This window comes from Pygocentrus nattereri, chromosome 23, assembly GCF_015220715.1.
Source record: "Pygocentrus nattereri isolate fPygNat1 chromosome 23, fPygNat1.pri, whole genome shotgun sequence".
Classification (NCBI taxonomy): Eukaryota; Metazoa; Chordata; class Actinopteri; order Characiformes; family Serrasalmidae; genus Pygocentrus; species Pygocentrus nattereri.
The window spans coordinates 26,556,861-26,580,261 of NC_051233.1; the positions used below are offsets into that span (position 1 = coordinate 26,556,861).

Here is a 23,401-nt window from a genome sequence, read left to right on the forward strand (position 1 = left end):
TCCAAACTTTTGAACAGTAGGGTACTAGTCAGCACTGTATTAGAGGCAACTAGCTCTGTCCCACAGTCTTCATAGGATGGTTTGTGTGTATGTCTTTTTAATGGGATGAGAGACGCATGAGCCCCACCTGTCGGTCTTTGGGCCCCACCTGTCCCGTGCGAGAGTCGGTGACCTCCTTGTACAGGCTGATGTCCAGGTAGTAGCCACTCTCGTTGGTCAAAAAGAGGCGGATGGGAATCTGCTTGCCTGTAGGGGTCAAACGAATGTTTATCTTCAGCTCAGCCTGGAGAACTCGCAGCTTCCACAGCCGGCTGCCATATCGCATCACCATCGAGCGAACAGACTCTTCAATCTGAGGGACACAAATACACATCCACACATATATTTATATAAACCAGAATTTAAAGGTTTGTAACCAAATCATTTTTCAATAAAATAAACTGAATTGGTGGCAGATAAGTGTGTATTATTATAATGCTAGGTTTCAAACAGCAACAAAGAAACTGTAAATAAAATACAATATATTTGAACACATATGACTGAGAAAGCTGTGACGCATCAAGAATGCTTGCATTGTGTGATCAATTTTTGAAGCAGATATATTGATTAAAAATAATGCAAATAACATTTTTAAATAACCAATAATTAGAATAATTATTATAAATAATTATAAATAAAAATATTTTTTTTAAAATAAAAAAACTGGTCTTGGAATATTTGAAATATGATTTAAACAACATTTTTTGATGTTTTAATAACTAAGTTAATTTTAACTAAAACAACAATTACTATCAACAAATCATACATATGTTCAGCACAATAAATTTGCATATTGAATATGTAAACTAAAGAGACTCAGCAAAAAAAAAAATACAATAGATAACCATTATAACAGCTGCAAACGTAGAACAGGCAAGAAGAAGTTTGTACAGGACTATAGTTGATAACCTTAGAGGGGTCCATGATGACAGTGGGGACGAAGTTGAGGAAGATGTGGTTGCAGTCTGTGCGTACAGTGGTGTTATTAAAGGCCACCTCCAGCTCATCCATGGCCTCCAACAGCAGGCGCTCAGCCTCATTGTGCAGGTATTCAAAAGAGGCTTCCTACAGAGTAGAGCAGTTGCCAACATGTGTATGTTACATGTAGAGGTTCTCATTTACTAGTGTATAATAACTGACTAATACTGCTATGTTTACACTTCAACCTAAACACTAACCTCCACTGCACTGTCACTGGCAGAAAAAAAAACTTTGTATCTCCACATTGTTTTTTTTTGTATTTGGGGGAAAAAAAAAATCTTATTTACAACAGCTAAAAGTTATATTAATACAAATTCTGCAAAACTTGTTCCATAAATTCCTTTCAAAGTTAAGCATGTTTTTCCTTCTCCTGCGAAGTTATTAATTTAGATATGAGGTTTTTTGTCAGTGACTATATAATGAATTTATATTACTATATATTTAAATTTGTTTATAAGAACCTGCCGTGTGCTCACCTTCGTGACGAGGTCAGAGTGGCGAATGATTGCACGTACAAAGAAGCGATAGTCCGTCACCTCAGTGCCCACCTCCACACGAGCCGCTCCCAGGTACAGGTGCATCTTGTGGTTGGCGCATGGAATGGCAGTTAATGCAAAGTTCCGCATGCGATTCAACTCCAGCTGGAAGGCTAAGGCAGGTTCCAAGTGCCTGTAGATACGATCCTCCTCAAACTGGACACATACACAAGCACGCAAAAAGTGTCAAATTTTGCTACAGAATATGTTCAACTATGGTGCAAAAATGAGTAAAGGGGAATAATAATTAAAAAAAAAAAAAAAACACAACATTTAAGCAGAAGAGGGTGAAATTGGTTATTTTAAATTCAGAGAAAGTGAGTCTACAGGAACAGAAAGTAGCCCCCAGCACTAATAGCAGGCTAGATTTAGTAAATGTAGGTAATCACAGCTAGCTAATGGATGTCATCTCTCTCAAATGGGCAAAATAATTAAAAAGTTCATTAAAGTAATGAGCTTTGGTGGAACCATTTTAGAAAACTATCAGAGCCGGGAGACGAAAGAGAGCCATCACTGATCATGATCGAGAGCCTATCAGAGAAAGTCTAAGCATCTGAAGAACATGCCAGCGTTTTCTAACTTCTACAGAGGTTCATTACTTCTACTTGAACAAAGAAAACTGTACAGGCGAAGGTCTCATGAATGTATACATCAAGTAATTTAAAATGATCTAAATCTAAATGCAAGCTAGCTGGGGTATAAAATGCACTGATGCATCATAATGCGTCAGTCTATACATTGCAATTTAACAAACTAGATTTTAGCATGGTAGAATCAATTATAATAATATACAGTAAGTATTGGCACATTTTCTTGGGTGATTTCCAAATACAGAAAGCTTGGTGTGTTGTTTATTTTTTTATTTTTATTGTGTATATTCCACTGCAGTAAGGCGTCCAGATAAGAACGGTTCAACTGAAGGACAGCATAGCCGCTTTTGCAGGACAATGCAGGGTATTGATGTAATAGACAGTACTTACAGCACTTTATGAACTTACTGTAAATTGCCAGTACGGGATATTATATTAAGTGTAGACCTATAGAGAATAGCTTAAAATATTTCGTAGGAAAAGGGAGGATATAAACAAGCAGTGCACAGATGGATATTTTGTTAGATTAACATCTAGGCTACTTTTGAAAAGCTATATTATTCCACAATTCCTCCTTATTTTAAGGAGCGCCCTGTATTTGGCTGTTTTCTTATACAAACTTTTAGTCTTTGTTTTGATTCCATCACCAACAATTTTGGCTACAGAAACCAGCCAAATCTTTTCAACCAGTTACATCCATAAAAAGCTAATCATGTTTGTGCCTAAATGTAAGTAAGCAGGAATAACAGTTGGATCATGACATGACTATGAATGTATGCATATTATATACATATTTAAAAAGGTCAATTAAAAAAAAAGAGCACTTTAAAGAGGGTCAGTGTTTGACAGTGAACATTGAGAATGTCCTGCAAAATGTGAAATGGGAGTTCACCCTACATATTACTGTAAATGTTTCCTCCATTTGTGTATTGAAAGTTGGTTTGTTTAAATAACTCTAAATTGGAGCAAAATCATCTAACTGAATTAATTGACGACAACAATCGAGATTTGGCGATGCATGAATTGCTCGCTACAGAATCGTGATTGACCTGAATTTACTCACCTTGTCTCTTGCACGGAAGGTGAAAAATTTGGGAAACTCTCTCTGCATGGAGACAAAAAGGAACGTCATGAGCTGACTTTGTTATATGGCATACACATGTGATTCTACAACACGTCTAAAAATGTATTGAAATAATTTGAGACTGGATGTCATGCTGGGGAGAGGAATGAGCTGTTCCTTACTTGGAGAGCCGGAAGTACTTACATGGAATCTCTGGTCCACCTCACAGTTGATTTGTTTTCTGAAGTCCTGTTAGGCGTCAAAAGCAAACGGGAGGAGAGAGAAAGAAAGAGACATGCAATGGAACAGCTACATTTGAGGATTTCAGTTCTGAATTCTCTACATGGTTCATTTTCTCATCGTTGGATTATTTTAGTAAAAGGTTGGACACTGGTCAGAGAATGAACGGCGAAAGAGAAAACATGCTAAAACATCCTATGGAAACGGTAGCCGTACCTTTTGGGCCACGAGGAATGTAAGCCTTCGGATGCCGTGTTCAAACAGCAGTGATTTCTGTGGAGTAGAGAAAGAATTTCACTCAAGGACTTCATATGAGGTAGGTAGTGAAAACGCTAAGCTTACACTGCTATTTGAAGGTTTGAAGACCCCTAGCAAACAGTAACAAATCACACTAAGCAGACATCTAATCAAATCTTGCCATTTTTCTTTAATTGCTGGGATGTCTTGTTGGGATGTTTGACCTTTGGGCCTAAAAGAGTTTCAATATGTGCTTTTAATAACAGTTTGGAAAAGAAAACTCTCAAATCATTATTTAGGCCTGGTCTTTTCATACCAAAGAGGACACTCTGCTGAACATGTGAGCGTTAAGGCCAACTATACCCAAAAGATCAATTAATAAATAGTTAAATAGCAGTATTTTCCTTACTTCATTGAAACGTAACAGTACATATTTAACTTTAAACAGAACATTTGAAAATAAGGCATGGTGTTCACAAAAACATTTGACAGGCAACACATGTAGCTGGATATTTTGCTTAGTCAGAAGCCTCACCTTTGACTGCGTGAACTCCCGGAACATGGCAGCCAGGCCATCATCGTCAATGTCACTGTCCGTCTTAATAGCCACGTTCAGAATATGGATTGGCTCCTCCAGAGTGCTCTAAAAATACACAGAAACCACACTCATATTGGTACTGGATATTCTTTGGTTTGGGCATCTGATGTTCGGCTATTTTTTGGATAAGTTCATTTGAGCATTTGCTAGTTTGAACATTCTTTGGGCATGTTCCTGATGTTTGCGAACCCTTTGATTTGGCATTCTGATGTTTGGGTATTATTTAATTCGGGCTACTGACATTTGGGCACTCACTAGTTTGAGGACTCTTTGGTTTAGAAGTTCAACATTTGGGCATTCTTGGGCACTCACTGATTTGAATGTGTGGCATTTGACCATTTTTTTTTTTGTTTCACGCATTTAACATTCGGGCATTCTTAGGTTTGGACATCAGATGTTTAGGCATTTCATGATTTGGACATCTGACTTTGGGTATTCTTTGGTTTGGGCGTCTGACTTTTGGAAACTCTGGTTTGGGCATCTGATGTCAGGGCCTTCTTTAAGCGTTCATCACGTGGTGCATCAAAGCTAGACTAGAAGGTGTCTCACCTTATTGTCTTCTTCCCCATACAGCACAGGGTTTCCCCCCTCAGGGAAGGAGGGACTGGTGGGGGGAGAGTCTGAGAAACAACTGAGAACATCTTTAATGTTTCTGAGAGGAAAAAAAACAGACAATATATAAAATCACTTTGTAAATGATGATGAACTAACAAGTGCGCACACACACACACACACACACACACACACACACACACACACACACACACACACACACATTATTTATTACTCTACTTACTTTCCATTACCTCCAGTAATATCTAACCTAATGGTAACTTATGGAAATAAGCCATTTTGCTCTCTTACCTGTTTATTAAGTCTATAAAATAAAGCCATTATATATATATATATATATATATATATATATATATATATATATATATATATATATATATATATATATATATATATATATATATATAATTACTTATTATACTAACATAATTACTTAAATGTTAGTATACTACACCCACTACACATCTTTTACATTGTTTGTAGATTTACAATGTGTACCCATAGTACTATGCGAAAGTTGGACACCCCTCATTAATTTCTTTAATTTTCAGCCAAAACACTCGGGGGAAAAATGAAGAAAACGTATGTAACAGAAAATGCCATACTATAACTTTTTTAGCATTTAGTGTGCCTACCCTCAGTCTTTATTAGCTCTTTTAGGAAGACTTAAACAGGGACTCATCACTCTCCTAATACCAACCTAGACGCACACATACACACACCTGGTGAACTCCTGGAAAGAGCGGAAAGACACCATAGCTCCCATGCGCTGGCAGGGTGGGGTGAAGGAAGTGTCCAGTAAAACATCACTCACACTGGCCACATGAACCATCCCATAGTGGTTCAGGTTGGACGAGAAAGACATTCTGAGAGCCCAACAAACAAACACAACACACATATAGTGTTATTAAACAGCATGGCCAGTACAGGCACTTGTCCAAAAAAAAGCTAAGAGAACAGTATTGTGTCCTTACAAGCTGCATCAGCTAAAACTCTGAAAATGTCCTAAAAGTTCCCAAAAAAGCTGTGTCAGCTTGTAAGGAGGCAATTCAAAAAAGAAAACGGAAATGTAAGTAAACATTAAAAGTTGTTATATATTCTCCCAAAATCAGACTCGAAAGGTAAAGAAAAAATATTTGCAAATCAGTAAAAATGTTTTATCTTAACCACATGACTTCTTCAAAAGAAACTTCATAAAAAAGGGTAAATCTGGGGTTAGTTGAAACGGCACCCAAGAACCCCCTTACCCACAAAGCACTCTTAAAACCATGTCCAAGAAGATCCACATTTCACCAAAAAAAGAGGCCCAGTTCCTTCCTTACCCCTGTCTACATGACTACCCAGAGGTTAAAGAAATTCTTCACTCAAATTCAAATATTAACTCGCTCATTAACTTTTACTCAAAGTTAATAAGAGCATATTTGAGTGCAGTGTTCCTTTAAGCTAACCTGGGATTTAAAAGAGTGCTAGTCCAGTGAACTCTCTCACTCTACCTGTCCTCATTCACGGCCTGGTCACTAGTTGTAGCTGCACAAACTTTGCTAGCATCACTCGCTCTACTATTAGTGCTGCTAGCTGGAGTTCTGTGGTCCAGTAGCGGTACAGACAGTTTCCTGAGAGAATATTGGCAAACAGTCACACTTGGTGGGAAGCATGTTACAATTAAACACAATAATTAAGACTCTTAATTCAAACCCAGCATGATGTCTAGGCTGTGTTATATAGCCCTAAATTAACATCAGAGTACTCAGAGCATGCACACCCACACCAAATCATCTGGACAACAATCACACACACACACACACACACACACACACACACACACACACACACACACACACACACACACAGAACAGATTGAGATGGTGCAATAAGCCATGCTATTGCAGATTAGTGTCAGATTCCTGCTGTAGCAGTCTTCATTCTTAGAAATACATTCTACAGGTTGGACTAGTGGCCGTATCAGCGAACTCATACAGAGTGAATGTCCATATCCCAAATTTACCAACCCCAAAGGATTTGAGCTTGTCTGATCACAAATCTCAAAATATACCAAACTAATTAAACTACTGGGCTACAAAGCGAGTTTTTATCATGTATCGTATTATATCTAGTCTGGGACTGCTGATTTGTGACCATCCAAATCTGAAACAAAATTTTATGTCATGAAAAACAATTAAATGGGCACTGCTGCATGCTCCATGTGAAATTTCATCTCTTTTGACTAATCAGAACAAATTCTGTCACTGTTTCTGTGTTGGACACAAGCCCTTGATATAACATGGTTATTGTTTTACTATTATTATTTATTTATTCTGTAATTATTTCTGGATCGTGAAACATTTGTCATCATATGAACACATTCTTCAGGGACGTCAAAGCTAATGCATTAATAATGTATTAATGTGATAAACATTAATAAACATAAAACAAACATCATAAACATAAACAGCACAATTTGTTTAAATGTTTTTAATGGATTTTTCTAGCTTGACTATTCAAATCATCCCTAGAAGCCCAAGCTAAAGCCCAGGCTGCAGCCCAGCTGCTCACTTGCTGTATGTCTATGCAAACGTACATATCAAAATATTTAGTAATACATTTATTTTTATTTTACTTACACATTCCCTTAAAAATTTTACTACCATGCTGTATGTTTTGTATGCATGACAGAATTTGCAATCATAGTCATCTCATCCAAATAGAGCTTTTAAAAGGCTTTTAAAGCACACTGGGCAGGGCTGGCGGGAGACCTATGGATAAATGAACAAGCAGCAAACTAACAAAACATATAGCAAAGTGGAAATAACTAGCTCTTGTCAAGAATCTCTACCTTAACGACAGAAACAATGCCACCGAGAGTTTACTTTTGGAAAAGCCAATATTGTGATAACACTGAAGACCCAGACAAGCTTCAGTGAAAGTAGATATTAAGTAGAGAAAAAAAGAGCCGTGTTTGCCCATGCTGCCTTCTCTAATCTAGTATCTCTACGTATATACTACTCAGTACAAACGACTAGACATTGGTTGACAGTATAAAGAATGTGTACTATACCTGTTTAGTGTGGGGATGTTCCCTCTGCAATCAAATAACATCGATTATTGATCGGTTAGTATCAGGCCAAGAGTGGCAAAGCAGTCCTGAGTGTCAGGTTCTGTGTGGCTGTAATGTGTGATTGTCAGATAAAAATCACAAATATATTACGCTAAACACTGAATCTGTCAATCGTTATAATGTTCCAACATTTAAAAACCATGTGACCTAACAGCTCAGGTCAACTGAGTTCTGTGATATATTTCTATGCCACACAGATGCTTCACTAAAGACTGCCTCCTCCCACACATGCATGCAGTATCTGCATGGGGTCACTTACAGTATTTTAAGACATGACAGAATCAGAACCCCCTTCACTCTCTTGCTTACAAAGAGTGACGAGGCAAACATAAAACAGGACACAAGAGGTCCACAGTGAGGCATGCAAAAAAAAAAAAAATGATACTGATTTGAATGTGGGCTTTGTCTGGTATTTCATGGCATGAGCTCAACCATTTAGTCAATTCTGGGGGGAAGGAAGGGTTTTGCAAAAAAAAAACAAAAAACAAAAAACAAAAAACAAATTTGCAGGTTTTCCCCCGTTACCCCAATTGTAGTTGAGCAGCCAATAAATGTTTGGTGTCTGAAGTCTGCTTCTTTTGTTTTGCACTGAAGGCTTGACTAATGTAGCCAGCAAGTAATTAAGCTTAGGTACCATCAATTAGCATAGTGAAAATGACATAGCAAATAGAAACAAGACTGATTTTGATACTTGAGTATCTTTCAGAGCTAACGAATGGATATTTGGTTAACCACAGGGAAGAAAAAGGAAACAAATGAATGAATCATTTTTAAAGAAATGAACAAAGCCTGCAGCCTTACTTTTTTAGGTTACAGCATGGTATTAGGAGTTAAGTATCTTTTGGAAGAATGCATTAAAAAACATGTTTCATTATTCAACAGTAACCATAAGTCAGTAGGTTCTTGCATTGGATGAGGAGGCTGCCTCTTCAGATGAACTTATAAGACACTCATGAGGACTCATCGTCTTCTATACACTTATTTTTTTCTTAGTGGTTGATATACCAGCGTTTGGTATAGCAATTAGTCTAGTTAGTGAAAAGAGTCACATCTTCACTACAATGAGCGCATGGTACGCTTGTATTTCATAGTAGCAAAGTTTAAGATAATACACTTACTTGCTTGCAAATACAAGCAAACCTGTTACAGTTAAAACAAACAAAAAACAAAAGATCGGCATTTAATCTTAGCTTATATACTGTATTATCTCAGATACTGTAAACAAAAAGTGCCATACACGGCGCAAAAAAACAAAACAAAAAAAAAACGAAAGGGACGTCTACTTGAGGTTGCTCAGAAACAATATGCAATGTGTAATGCAGATAAATGTGTGAGGTACAGTCTGCATGATGCTAATTCCTCCAATTCATATGTTTTCATTGCCTGATAGCTACTTTAGCCTTGTAGCTCCAGTGAAAAACTAAAGAAGCAAAGTTCAGACAGAAAAAAAACATTTTGGCTGATAAATTTGATTTTTCACTGCACAATTACTTTCAGCTGTGCTTAGCAGAGGCAATGCAAGGAAGGGAAGTGATTAAGCAGCCAATCAGAGTCAATATGTTAAGCAGGCACAAATCCTATTGGTTACCTTTTTTTAAGTGCTGTTAAAGTTCTGATGCAAAGTCTACCAGATGTAGATGCAAGACTAGCCTAGAGCCTTTCTGAGATAGAAACTTCAGTACTGATCACCACTCTTCTTTTTTACACCCTTTTATAAAACCTGACCACAGAATCAGAGACAGAGAGAATTTTCTACATATATTGTATAGATGTTGCACAGGTAGAGTAGTTGATGGTGCAGAGGACCCAGAACAGTGGAGGAGATTTCTATTGGAGACCGGCTTCTGTGTACAAAATGCTACTGATGTATATTGTTAAATTCACAGGGCCTCCCCTTTAATTTTAATCCTCATTCACAGTGCCAATAGCCAGATATGGATTGAGACGGGTGGGATGGGAAGAGATTGGATGTGGGTAGAGCTTTAGGGAAGAATGGTGGTCTTGGGGCACCTGTTGGGATGTGAGGTGGGCAGCATGAACTGGAACTCCACGATGCAAGTGTTGTCCTTCAGCTGCCGGTGCTGGACGCTGTTAAGCTCATATGCAATGTAGGCTCTCCGAACATAGACCTGACAGAGCGCAAAGGAAATTTTAACTGCATAAACTGCAGGCTCTTTCCAAAACTACATCTATTTTATGTATTGTAATGACCGTGAGGAACTGAAATGTGGACCTACATACAGACCCTTGCACTTTAAGGAGTGAAGCAGAGGTGCTTTTTCCAGAACACTAGTAGATATGAGCATATTTTAATATTTTTTGCCTTTCAAATATATGATTTTTTAAAATAAATAGGATTGAAATGTAGCTCACAATTAATTTCACTATGCTTTTTTTCAAATACTTATGAAGGTTATCGAGCACTAAGACAAGTTTGGATATCCAAATAACCACAGTCATTTCTAATTTCCTGATGGTTCTATTGCATGTAGTTGAAGTCAGATTCTCCTCTTACCTCCAGAGCAGCCATTCGGACCACCTGGTTGCTGTGGTAGAAGAAATTGGGCAGCACGTCAAAGATGGATGTCTCGGACAGAATCAGTTTCTGGACAGAAATAAAATTAAAGGGGTATGGATTTTGACATTACATTAATCAAGCCTCAACAATCTGCTTGTGAAATTAATCAATGACTTAATTAAGAGACCTTTAAAATTCACAACTACACCTGACAAAATTCCAAAAGAAACCAGCAGGTGGCACCTTAGTATTCACTCAAAACAAGGTAGATTTAGATTAAAGTGGGTAACTCTGGTCCTGGAGGGCTGAATTCCTGCACCGTTTGGTGATTTTGGTGCTTAAATACATTTTATTTAACTCATCAGTTAATTGGCAAGTTAAGTGGGAATGTCTGAGCAGGGAGATCGCCAAAAGCTGGACTTTGGCCCCCAGTTCAACACCCATGGATTAAAGAATTTGCTTTATTCAGAACATTTATTCTAGTACAACTGATTAAGCTTAGCAACTTGTTACCAGGCTTAGCAGGTGTGTTACAGAAGACTCAGTAAACTGTGCAGGACACTGGCCCTCTACAATTGGAACCGGACGCCCCTGCGTTAGACCTACCTGCAGATTCTCGATGCAGAACTGGTGTCCGTACATGTCAATGGCTGAAAGGAAGATGGACTCCACCTGGTTGTGCCGCAGCTCGTATGATGGCAGGTGAGACGCAATCAGCACCTGAACAGAGTCAAGATCGGCGGTGACCTTACTAACTATATATACTGGTTTTAGGACTTTGAATAGCCAGGATTCTCTCAGGTAATCATACAGAACTGTTTAAAATGATGGTCCTGCTATATAAAGAAAGGGAATTTGCATGTTTTACAAATGTTTTATTTCAAAGTCTCTGAAATGCTTATTAAGTTTGTTTACCTGGCGGGCACGCAGTGCCACTTTGGCATTGGTGGTCTTGCTGAGCTGTGTGAGCTCAGTAAGGATAGACATGAGCTCATCGGTCAATGTAGGGTCTCGCCCACACAACTGATCCTGGAGAGCGAGAGCGAGAGAGAGAGGTCAATCATAGCTACTTTAAGGCAAGTTCCTAAACTAAAGAAACACTTTCCTAATACTCTCCATCCAAGAAATTTTGGAAATCTTTTTCTGAGAATCCTGGGCCCTGTTCATACCTGGCATTAACATATGACTTGTGCGATATGAAAATAATTGGATAGTGGGATGTACAGCCATTTACACCCAGCATGTCCAAGGCAAAATGTCTCAAATGTGTCTTTAGATGCTGCTTATTATTGGATTTCATGACTGGAGAAAGGGTGCCGTATAAATTCTCATGGCAATTGTTGCCGCATTAAAACATACTGCGACAAAAAAAAACTGGAAAGATGATTGCTGCGATGATGCAGCTGATTACGGTGACACTTCAGCACTCACTTAACAGGCGTCATATGGCTGATCACATCTGAAGATGATTTAAATGATGGGATTACAATGAGTCTCTGGGATGCACTGGACCATGTACTGAATGCTATCCAAATTCTAATATGAGTCAGTTCAACTTAAGGGAATACAAGTCTTTTTTCTTTTTTTTTTTTAAATGGGTTAAAGTTCTGGCCTGCACCAAGATATTTTAAGCATGTGAGTTGAAATACCTATACAGAAATACCTTTCTATGTGTGAGGTTAATAATGGGTACTCACAATTAGCATAGTGACCAGAGAATTCTTCTTAGTGACCTGAGCATGGGAGAAAATGTAGTTGAGCACGTTGGCCATGTCCCCTTTGTTCTCTTCACGTAATGCAAACACACACTTGTCATAGTGTCCTGAGGAAGGGCAAGATACCCAAGAAAAATATTACAAAAACATACACAGCAAGTGAAAAAGAGATATATAAATTATTATGTCCTGCAATTTCCCCCTGGGATCAATAAAGGAATCTGAATCTGAATTATGCTGGAGTGCCCTCAAGTGGAGAGATTAGGAACTGCACCTCAAAACCAAAATAGAGAGTTCTAGGGGTGATTCTACCCCCTTTTTTCATCACAGATCCCCCTTAAAATAGCATTCTTCACCAAATACATACATTGTGTGATTGGTTTCTTTTTGCTTTTATTGCAGGACTGCTGTAAACAACCAGCAAAGTACCTTTCTTAAAGTATTCTTCAAAATACAAAACTGTGCCTGCTGAAGAACTTGAGTTGTTTTGGCTCAGACGCAGCACGTATAAACCGTGTGGTGCATCAAGTGCAAAAGCAGAGCACAAAACATAAGAATAACAAAATGCAACTACATGAACTACCAGACTTGTCAAACACTAAAGCACTCCACTCAATCTCAGACCTAAAAGTCTTGTTCATTCTGAGCCTAAAATAGCTGTAACTGCCATGGAGATATTTAGTTCATGTGAGTTTAACAACTACACAAATACAATTCATGTCAAAAATTTTACAGTTTTCTAGGTATTATGACTTTTGTGTGACCTTGGTATGTTTAACAGACATCTATTAAAAATCCATTCTAAAAACTCTGCTCATCATTTGTGTTATGTGTCGTTCTTGGACCCCAAAGATCGCCACTTTTGATGTAATTTGTAAATGTTGCTAAGCTCTCACAGCAGTTACTAACGTTCACAGAGTTCAATGTGTTTTCCTGACAAAATTAACTAAAAGAAAGCCTGATTGGTAATGATACATAATAACATTAATAACCATGGGATGGACAAATAATGATCATAATCTGCTGCTGTGCTGTGTTTGGGGATAAGGAGGGATAAATATGTAGTAATACATTTTGCTAAATGGCAAAAAGTAAAGGGTGCATGTATGCACTCTGGTATTTGAAAAGACATTTAACCAAGAATAAAACTACAGATTTTGACATTAGAGGACATGTAGCTTTCTATTTACATTGTTAAAGGCAATAAGCCTAACGTTTAGTTTGTGCAAATTGCCTGTTACATTGCTTCATCACTCTTAATGGGCGATGGCGAGATATTACAGTCTACAGCATTCTAATGCTAAATAACCCTTAATGGCCTTAACAGTCAGGGGAAATTGACTTCTGAATTAAAAAAAATAAAAAAAACCTTCACTTACTGCCGGTGGGAATAAAATTCACACAGAGCTTGTGCTCTCAGATTTGTTCACATCAGAAAACTGAATATCAAGTAACTGATGGATCAATTCAAACCACACATATTTAGGATTTACAAACTAACATGAAAACATTACATACTTTAATAAGACAGTTGATGTAGAGACACGCACACACACACACACACACACGCACACACAATGTCAGTGCTTTTGCATTCAGCTGTGGAAGTATTTCGCATTTTCTTTGGGGGCTGAGCCCTGCCAAGGTTAAATTCTTAAAATTTCCCCAGATAAAACAAAGAAATTCTGTATATCTACTCTATAAAGCCTGTAAAAAACACTTAAGAAGGTGATCTCACCATGCTGAAACTGCACCTCCACTTTCAGGTACTGCCTCAGCAAGTCCATCACCACTGCCCTCATATGACCCCGAATACCACTGCGATACCTTAGGAGAAGAGATGTCATAAGTCCTCACAAGTGCAGACATACACACAAATCCAAGCATATCTAAAAAGGGAATGGTGCACAGTATTAAATAAATTATGGTATTAACATTAAATATCAGGTCAAGAAAATGGCTCATTAATACAAACTGCATTAAAACGCTTTGTGCGTATGTGCACTGACTTTTGGACAAGCTGCACGATGCTCTGGGTGTTCATAAAGAAAACCTCGCGTTCTGACTTCCTATTCAGTGTAGCAGCGTGGCTGTCCAGAATGTTGGCAATCTGACAATAAATAGAGAGAACAGAAGCATGTCAGTCCCTACAGCACAATCAATACAGAAGGATTGGTAGGCCCAGTGTTCGGAAGAGAAGAAGTGGGTCTTGCTCATCAAATTTGTCTTTACTGGAATTCTGTGAAGCTGCTTTGTAACAACATCAGTTGTAAAAAGCGCTTTACAAATAAATTTGATTCAGGAGACGTTATTCTTTTTCCATTGGCACCATTTCAGTGAGGTTGCTGTGGCAGCCTGTCGAATTCGAGCATGTCTACTTTAAAGATGCCACTTGAAAAATGTTATTACAAATGATCAATGCTTCTATTTTTTTTAAATGCATCAACATCTAGTTTGACCCACTACTGAACCATCAGTAGTTTATCAGTGGTCAGTTTGCTTCTTTTTCAGTGGTCAGCAGCTCTGTGGCCAGAAACTGATCATTAATGAAGGATTAGAGCAGTGTTTCCCAATCCAAGAGCTGGAGGCACACTGCCTTGCATATGTTACTGGTTTCCCCAGCACACTTAATAGCTCTTTAGCAATCCCTTACCTTAACACAACCCTTTAAAGCAGGGAAAACACTAAAACGTGCAGAGAAGGTTACCTCCAGGAACAGGGTTAGGAAATACTGGGCTAGAGAATGGTTAACTCTAAAGTGTGCCAACAGACCAACTAGGGACTCTAAATATACCCAATATAATAAACAATGTGCACTTTAAATGACGTTCTTCTCAATTTAAAAAGGCAGACAGGAATCCAAAATTCAGGTTGACATCCTACAGTCAGAAACTGGCCAGAAGGAGAAATGTTCACATTACAGGGTTAAAGTGGCACAAAACACACAACACGGATCTAATTTTCACACACAAATAATCTGATCTGTGTTGTGTTGCCACTTTTATAAGTCTTTTTCCCCCCTTTGATTTCCAATACAGCATTTTCTGTTGATATCTGTCCATTATTGATAGTGACTGATGCTGATATGCCATCTGTAGTGAACACAGCCAAAGAGTTTAACATGTGTATGTGTGTGTACCTGTTGGCTGGGGAATTGGCAGAGCACCGACGTGATGTTGCTGGCATACTGAGCCATCTCTTTCTTAATGGCCTTCTCCACTGCAGGGGGGATTCGGCCGGACACGCTGGTCATGATGTCCTGCAGCTCCAACAGGGGCAGAGAGGGGTCCCGCAGAGTCTTCATCAGCCGCTCAACCCACTCCTTCAGCTGAGGGAATACACACGGAATCATATCACAGTCAAAGAAAAAAAACTCCACTGTTTAAGCGAGGAACTATTTTCCGCAACAGTATCTCTCTACAAACACATTCAATCATGCCAACTAATACTGTATAACACTCACTTCATATGCATGTTAAAATTTTTCAGACCAGTCTAATAGATTTGGACGAAGCTACTGTAGATGATGAAGATACTGTAATTAAGATTAGGGTTACATCATGACTGAGAAACAGGTGTAAGAAACAGCAGACGCTGTCAAAAGTTGACATGTTAAGCCTGAACTCACTTGGCCTCACTCACTTGGCCTCACTGCCTGTAGAGCATTTTAGCTATGCTGAAGAGGACGCTATTACTCTATGGAGAACTGGATAGCTTATATGAAACAAACAAACAAAAAAAAGATCCTCTGATTAATTTCTTTACATCAGTGTTGCCCAAATTGGACTCCAATGTTACACATTTTAGCTCAATTCCAATTCACACAAATGTGTCAAAAATATGGATTGAGCGGTTTGAGAACGTCCGCATTATATATTGTTTACGTTCTAAATCATGACCACCAAGACTCGTTTGTTTGAGAACTGATTTATCACTTTATTAGTCATCTATTTTATAATAGACCTGGGTTTAGTGCTTACTTTTAATTAACAAAATCAGTAGCACAAAAGAAAAAACTGTAGTAGGGTAAATTTAAATATTTTTAAATGGAAAAAAAAACCTGCCTAAGGCATTCAAAAGCATAGTGAAGTCTATAAGCCACGATGGGTCAAATGAGTGGATGAACTAATGTTAAGTCTAAACGTTTAACTTCAGATGAGAGGTGGTCTTCATCTGCTACTCAAGGTAAATTCCATTCTGCTCAGTGGATGATGTGGAAACATGTTGACTTGTCTAAGTAACAGTGAAAACGAGAAATATCTTTCTAACTTCTGCTATTGTATTTAGTTTCACAGTAACCAAATGAAATAAAATGCAATTATTTTGAATTCATTTGAAATTTTTGTTTCTGTGATGTCATGAAAACAAATCAAATTCATTTATCCTAAATCAGTAGTAAAGGCACGGTACTAAAAACAGCTTGGTTTTTTTTTTGGAAAATGCCTTCTATTTTATTTCCCAGCAAATGATAATGCTCACTGTTAAGACTGGAGCAGGTGAACATTGTGTGAAGGCAGACTATACTGAGACTCTCAAGTTGTAGTCTGAGTAAATCTCATGGACGGTAATTATGTGTATCTATGCACACAAGGATGTGAGTATTTTACCTTGGCACCAAAGAAGGGTTCAGGCAGACAGAAGCCACTCATGATGTGGACCAGGTGGTCAAGAGTGTTATGAAAGACTCTGTGTAGCTTCTCTCCTCTAAGAGCCACGGCCTGGACACTGGGCAAAGCTCCTGTGTGTAACTCCGCCTAGAACATACAAACAATGTAAGCACAGACTAGGGATGCATGAAAAATGTATATTATTTTCACAATGTGCATTTTAACGATAAACACATCATTAAGGCCGACGATGGTGGGATGGATCAAATTACCTCGCAGGTACAGCACCACAATGACACTAATTGCCAGAAAGGTAAAGTAGTTTTTAAGCTCTGCCATCTTGAGCTATTAATCTGTAAACAGTGCTTTAAATGTGATGATCAATCCTTCTCAGTGTTTTGTATGTGTGATGCAGTAATGGCTATGACAAACTTGCAGTACCTTAGTGATCTTCTTGAGGAACTGACTACAGTTCTAAGGTAAGCACAGAAAATAAAATAAATATTTATTTGTTTTTGTATGGCTCTTCAGTGAATGCTGGTTTTTTTCAGCCTTACAATGTACAATATGTGCATGTAGTTGTGATGTAATTAGCTATTAGTATTTTATTATTAATATTTTCTTTTGCACAACAGTGAATGGTTCTTTCGTAACTTTTGGAATCGTATCTCGCATCGTCGCATGATTTTATGTCCATATCATGTAGACCTAGACTTCATTTTTCTCCTGTTGCCAGTCATAGTCAGTTTTGATTTCACAATATACTGATTTATGTTTCTTTATAGACAGTAATGCAAAATCTTGCCTAATAAACAGATTCCAGAAAGAGGCCAACATTACGTTCTTAATGCTCTGGTTGTAACAGTAGTTACCCTCCTCTACTGCATATTATCCAATTTTTATTGTTTAAGCTCAGTTGCAATTTTATAAGAGTATATTTGGTATATCTTGTGTTTGAAACAGGATGTGCACTTTTCAGAGCCAAACCAGTCTGTGCGATATGTAAGTGGAGCTCTGTAGAATCTTCACCTTCCTGTGTCAGTCAGCACACACATGTTTAAACAATTTGAGCAGCAGCAAGCTGCTTTATAAACCCTGTTTATAGCAAGCAGGAACAAAACATCCAAGTTCTACTACAGATTTGAGATCACTTGAAAACATGACCTTCTCCACTGCTTGACATACAGAACAAAAGGAAAGGTCCCACTAGTGCACTACCTGTAGCCAGTTATTTATGACAAAACAAAATCATAAACAGCGATGTATAAGTGCATAACTAAATATATAACTAAGCATAATTAAAAAAGAAGCAATGCATTGCCTTGGATTTCACTGCATATGCCACAGCCTACACATTATAACAGTTTTAGTGCATTTAACTTACATAAACTGTTTTCATTCACGTCAGCTGTTTTTGGTTTGATTCACAGCATCCTGAATTTCAGTTTCAGACTTTTATTTTGGTGCATCATTAGTTTTAACCCTACTTAATTTTAGAATCATAGATTTTTCCAAGAGGACATTCTAGTTAATTTCATAGGGCCACAAATCTTTTTCTGTCTCCTTCACAAACACAGGTCTACCTGTTGGACTCTGCTGGGGTCATCCAGTTGCAGTTTAGCAATAACACAGCCAGGCTCCAGCACGGCTCCTGCTCTCTTTACATAGTGGATGCAGCCGGACTCTGCTGCAGTCAGAGTCATCACCATCTTCATCACCTGTAGTACATACAAACACACATTCACTACCAGCTTTGCCATACAGAACTCCAAGAAAATGCAGGTATTCACAATTCTCATACGTACACATACATACCTCAATTTCAGCGTAACACTGTCCTGCAAACACATGGCCTCCATCTTCCACAGTGTACTGAATAAGTTTGCCAGCAGAAGGCGAGCGCAACAAGGATGGATCGTTCTCCTTCTCAAACACACAGGTTTTATTACCGATAGTGATACGATACCTACAGAGACAGAAAGCAAGGCTTGAAAACACTCATCTAAACTTTTGCCATTGTTTGAGACAGCTCATTAATTATTACCACTTATAATAAGCTAATAAGACTTTGTCACACGCATCCTTTATTTTCCAACACTTGGTTATGTGTTCTCTTTCCTTAATGACTGCATCTGTTTTTGCCAGGAAAGGACTCTTCCACTAACTGGTCACACGTTTCAGCCTGAGCTTGTGTGTGTGCCGATTCCCGCATTTCATCTCCTGTTCCTGTGAATTGAGATTAAGGTCTGGTAATTTTACTGGCCAGCCAAACCATCCCAGTGTTCCATTATGTCTTTTGAACATGTCACATACAGACACGTTACATTCGTTAACCTGAAATGTGAAAATGTCAGTGATGTGTTCTGCTTGGACATGAAGTACAAAGCTGAACACTTAACCAAGTGTTAGAGGAGAAATTATTCATGTATGCAGCTTAAATTATTTAGCAAGTATTAATAACTAAATCAATCATCACCTGTCAATAGTTAGTAATTATCTATCATGGAGGATCAGGCAAAAATAACTACAGGACATTTGCTGTACCTGTCCACTTCCTCTTTCATGTATGTGGTGTAGCTGCTTCCGTCGTAGGACAGAAGCAGGCCGCCATCGCTCAGTCTGTGGACATCCACCTCGGCTGAAGCATTGTTCATGATGACCACATAAGAGGTGGGAGACTGACGGGCCACTTTCAGAACGTATTTAGTGCCCTCATAGATCAACTCCACATCCACGGTGTTTAACAGAGTGTTAGCAGGTAACACTTGACCCCTACAGTAAGAAAGAAGGGGAGAGAAGGAATGAGTCTGGATAATTCCCTACTGCAGTCGTAATGGAAGTGTTAAGTTAGATATTTGCTGGGCTGGAACACAATTCTGAAAAGGGAATTTATACGTTTTTGTGATGTAAATATTATTTGGGGATGTAAGGATCATAGTGAGAGGATTATATCTCACCTCTCCAGAGAATGAAGGAAATTGGACACGCTGTTCCTGAAGTTCACATCCGCCACATGCAGCGCTCCACTCACTATACCCAGCATAGTGTCTGGCCGCTCAGCCTTGTAGTGAAACAGAGGAAAAAAAAAAAAAAAGAATTAAGTGAGTGAGACTGGCAAAAAGGGAGAAAGAAACGAATCTCAGCTACTCTGCCATCCTACTGCTCAAATCACGGTGCATGACTTTTTCTTCAGATACCACATTCAAAGAAGCAACATTTCACAAATCAAAAACTTTTTTTTTTACGATTCTCCACGACACGACAAATGTTAATTTAGAATAAGTGTCGGACTGTCCATCTGCACCTGCATTTTCTCTGAGATGAGTCTGTCCAGCCAGCCTGTGTCAATGCTGTTGTGCTGAAAGCTTTCTGTCTCCAGCAGTTTGATGAGATACTCCACTGTCGTCCTGAAGTCTCCTCTGATGGACAGCTCTTTCAAAGCTACCACCATGTTCCTGAGAATGAATGAATAAGTCAATGAATGAATAAATAAATAAAATACCTTTTTTAAAGTAGGGCTACTGCTTAATTTGCAGATTAATCTGCTGAGTTTGCAATGTAAATCATGAACAGGGTTTCTGTTGGTCATTATAAAGCTGTCTTTAACTGATTCTCTACAATGGGACCTATGAAAACTCAAATTGCTTTTATGTGCATCACTGAAATAGGAAAGCCGCACCAGTAGGATTCCACAAATCTACATAGGCTTGTAATCATCAGTTTGAGATAAAACTCAAGGATTCATTGTAACACTGCAGTGTATAGAGTAAACAATATGGCACTAGAGGACGGGAGCAGTAGGAAGGGAAGGGTAGGACAGGAGCAATAAGAAAAGTTTCTGGACGCAGCCAGGGTGTTGCTGGACGGTGTGCATGTACTCACGAGATGGCCTCCTCACGATTCTCGCCCCACGAGAAGCAGTGTCCGAACTGAGAGTCGGCAAACTCGTGCAGTCCGCCAGCGGCTGCCACGCTAAAGTAGCCCCACACGTTTTTGTTGCTGCGGAAGTTCAGCTCCTGTACCGTCCCCGAACTGGGCTTGAATCCCTGAAACAGAAGACAAGAAGTCAAGGTAGAACAACATACACATTATTATACAGTTCTTAAATCTTTGAATAATTTTCCACATCCAGCTTTTTAATTATGGGATGCACAAAATGCCTATAGAAACTACATTATGTGTTCAGCGCCAAATTTATGAGACCAAGACATGTCGCTAACATACCTCATCTGGGTTTTCACTGGTGATGCGGGCTGCAATGACATGTCCTCGTGGAGAGGGGGTGGTAGAGAGTCCTTCAAAGTCAACTGGGGAGTCTCCCCATGGCTGCACACCATACAGCATGCGGATGTCCTTGATGCGGTGAAGAGGGATGCCCATGGCAATCTGAAAATACATTAACATAAACAAAAGCTTTAGATAAAACTTACCAAGTGGAGTAAATACACAGATAAATTATTTAATCCAAAATAATACTGATTCCTAAAATAATTAGTAAGAAGCTGTACAAAATTAAGATATTTAAAGGCATTCAGAATGATGCTAAATGACTGAGAAAGCTGAATAACATCAAGGATAAAGTTATAATAAAATTATCCAGAACACCTCATATTTCAAACATGGTGATTAAATCTCAAGGCAGAATATGTGACAAGAAATGAGCATAAATTCTTGACTGCAGTATAATATTTATCACTTAACACCTAAAATGTTAAATAAAAAAATTTAAATGACTTCTGTTTTATCCAGTTTTATTACAGTTTATGATAAGATATATACTGTGATATACTGGTTTATATCACACATGGGATGGTGAGGAGTTACAACATAAACAATTTAATAGAAAGCTCAAGAATATTTACACTATATTTTTAGAAAATATATTGCAAATGGAGTGTTGATTTATATTGCACAGGGGAAATGGTGATCAATTCACGATATGTTCTGTAGGTGTGTGAGGTCTAATGGGGATGGAGGAGGTTCTACTGGGAGCAGTGCTGGTTGTACAGTCTAACAGCAGCAGGAAGGAAGGACCTGCTGAAGTGCTCCTTCACACACTTGGGGTGAAGCAGCCAGTGACTAAAGGAGCTGCCTAGTGCTGCCAGAGTCTCATGCATGGGGTGGGAGCTGTTCTCCAGCATGGATGCTAGTCTGACTATCATCTTCCTGTCTCCCACTATAATACCTCTGCAAAAGCTCTTACTGAATAAAATGTTTTTAAAATACAATAAGTTAATTCAAGCACGTTATGGTAGTGTACACATAAAAATGCAGCGGGCTACTCCTCTCATGTATTTTTTTCCTTCTTATTCATTCACCGTATTATGCAATCCCTCCTTTCTCTCTGTCTGTGCAGCAGTCTCCAAGTGTGTTGTGTAAGAGCATTAACCCTTCCCCCACACAGGCTGGCCCTGTAGCCCACTGTCCTCAGCAGCAGCCTGAGTGACCTACATACTACACAGACTGTATGAGTGCATGGGGAAAGCTTCTACTCTGGTGGCTGCTGTGGAGACAGAGGTATTTAAGGCTAATGCTGGGTGTCAGGAGAAATGAGGTGGCAAGTCTGAGCGCTGTGTATGCGTCACATTTCACCATAACACATACATACGCACAACTTAAACATACAAAACATCAATAAACAAAAAAACACCACCACCAGAACAGAGAACACACCTGCAGCTGGGCAGCAGGAAGGTTGACGTCTGCCACCATCTCGGTGCAGGGATGTTCCACCTGCAGACGTGGGTTCAGCTCCAGGAAGTAGAAACTGCCGTCCTGACTGTACAGATACTCCACTGTGCCTGCACTCACATAGCCCACCATCTTAGCCAGCTTCACTGCACACTGGGAGAAACACAAAACAACATAAAGGCACAATAGTAAGGCATTTGTTCCTTTTGGCTGCTTTAAGCACTTTGCAGCATGATCAACTAGTAATGTAGGAGCAAACCATAAAAAAAAAGTTTTTCCTTCCATTTAAAAAGAAACTCATTTTTCTACAGTGGATACATACAGTTGTTCATAAAAATGCATGTTTTGTTGATTTTCTAAGTAAAAATATGTTACCACAACCTGTACAGGGGATATTTTTTCCCATATACTTTATAAAATATTCCATAACTTTTATTTTACTTCAGTACAGCAGATGATGTTTCTTTTATTCACTAGTCAGTAAAGGAGTAGAAATCTAGCCATTCACTTACAACAGTATAAACCACAGAGACAGCTATCAGCTATTATGTTTAGCCATTGCGTGCTTTTTTTCTCCATACGGCGTCGATATTGATAATTGATAATTTAATATTAAAATGATAGACCAAATTGTACTGTGGTAAGATTTGTGGCCACATACCCCCTCCATATTCTCAAACACATCGGGGGTGGCGATGGTGGCAGGGGCCTCCTCTATGATCTTCTGGTGTCGGCGCTGTACAGAGCAGTCCCTTCCAAAGAGGGAGATGGCATTGCCATACTGATCAGCCAGGATCTGCACTTCCAGATGGCGTGCATGCTTAGCTAGACGCATGACAAAGATGGGGGAGCCGGGAACCTCTGTTTGCACCTGGAATGTGACAATTAGCCAAGAAAC

The 23,401-nt window shown here is 38.8% G+C and overlaps 1 protein-coding gene across 2 annotated transcripts in view; it reads right to left on the minus strand.

Annotated features, from left to right (window-relative positions):
* acaca (acetyl-CoA carboxylase alpha) overlaps positions 1-23,401 on the minus strand; it is a 57,679-nt gene that overhangs the window by 22,988 nt on the left and 11,290 nt on the right. Inside the window, exons 10-37 of one of the 2 annotated variants that reach the window (XM_017700151.2) lie at positions 23,165-23,374; positions 22,486-22,656; positions 21,037-21,198; positions 20,695-20,858; positions 20,117-20,267; positions 19,770-19,873; positions 19,357-19,584; positions 18,628-18,778; positions 18,396-18,530; positions 16,813-16,959; positions 15,345-15,533; positions 14,215-14,315; positions 13,944-14,032; positions 12,188-12,312; positions 11,406-11,519; positions 11,097-11,210; positions 10,488-10,577; positions 9,983-10,101; positions 7,913-7,936; positions 5,580-5,723; positions 4,834-4,936; positions 4,222-4,329; positions 3,666-3,722; positions 3,414-3,458; positions 3,210-3,251; positions 1,497-1,712; positions 949-1,104; positions 149-352 (exon numbers count right to left, since the gene is read on the minus strand). In XM_017700151.2, coding sequence (XP_017555640.1) covers positions 149-352; positions 949-1,104; positions 1,497-1,712; positions 3,210-3,251; positions 3,414-3,458; positions 3,666-3,722; positions 4,222-4,329; positions 4,834-4,936; positions 5,580-5,723; positions 7,913-7,936; positions 9,983-10,101; positions 10,488-10,577; positions 11,097-11,210; positions 11,406-11,519; positions 12,188-12,312; positions 13,944-14,032; positions 14,215-14,315; positions 15,345-15,533; positions 16,813-16,959; positions 18,396-18,530; positions 18,628-18,778; positions 19,357-19,584; positions 19,770-19,873; positions 20,117-20,267; positions 20,695-20,858; positions 21,037-21,198; positions 22,486-22,656; positions 23,165-23,374 — 3,663 coding nt within the window. Of the gene's footprint in view, positions 1-127; positions 353-948; positions 1,105-1,496; positions 1,713-3,209; positions 3,252-3,413; positions 3,459-3,665; positions 3,723-4,221; positions 4,330-4,833; positions 4,937-5,579; positions 5,724-7,912; positions 7,937-9,982; positions 10,102-10,487; positions 10,578-11,096; positions 11,211-11,405; positions 11,520-12,187; positions 12,313-13,943; positions 14,033-14,214; positions 14,316-15,344; positions 15,534-16,812; positions 16,960-18,395; positions 18,531-18,627; positions 18,779-19,356; positions 19,585-19,769; positions 19,874-20,116; positions 20,268-20,694; positions 20,859-21,036; positions 21,199-22,485; positions 22,657-23,164; positions 23,375-23,401 lie in introns of both variants that reach the window. The other variant, XM_017700142.2, reaches the window with a different exon arrangement.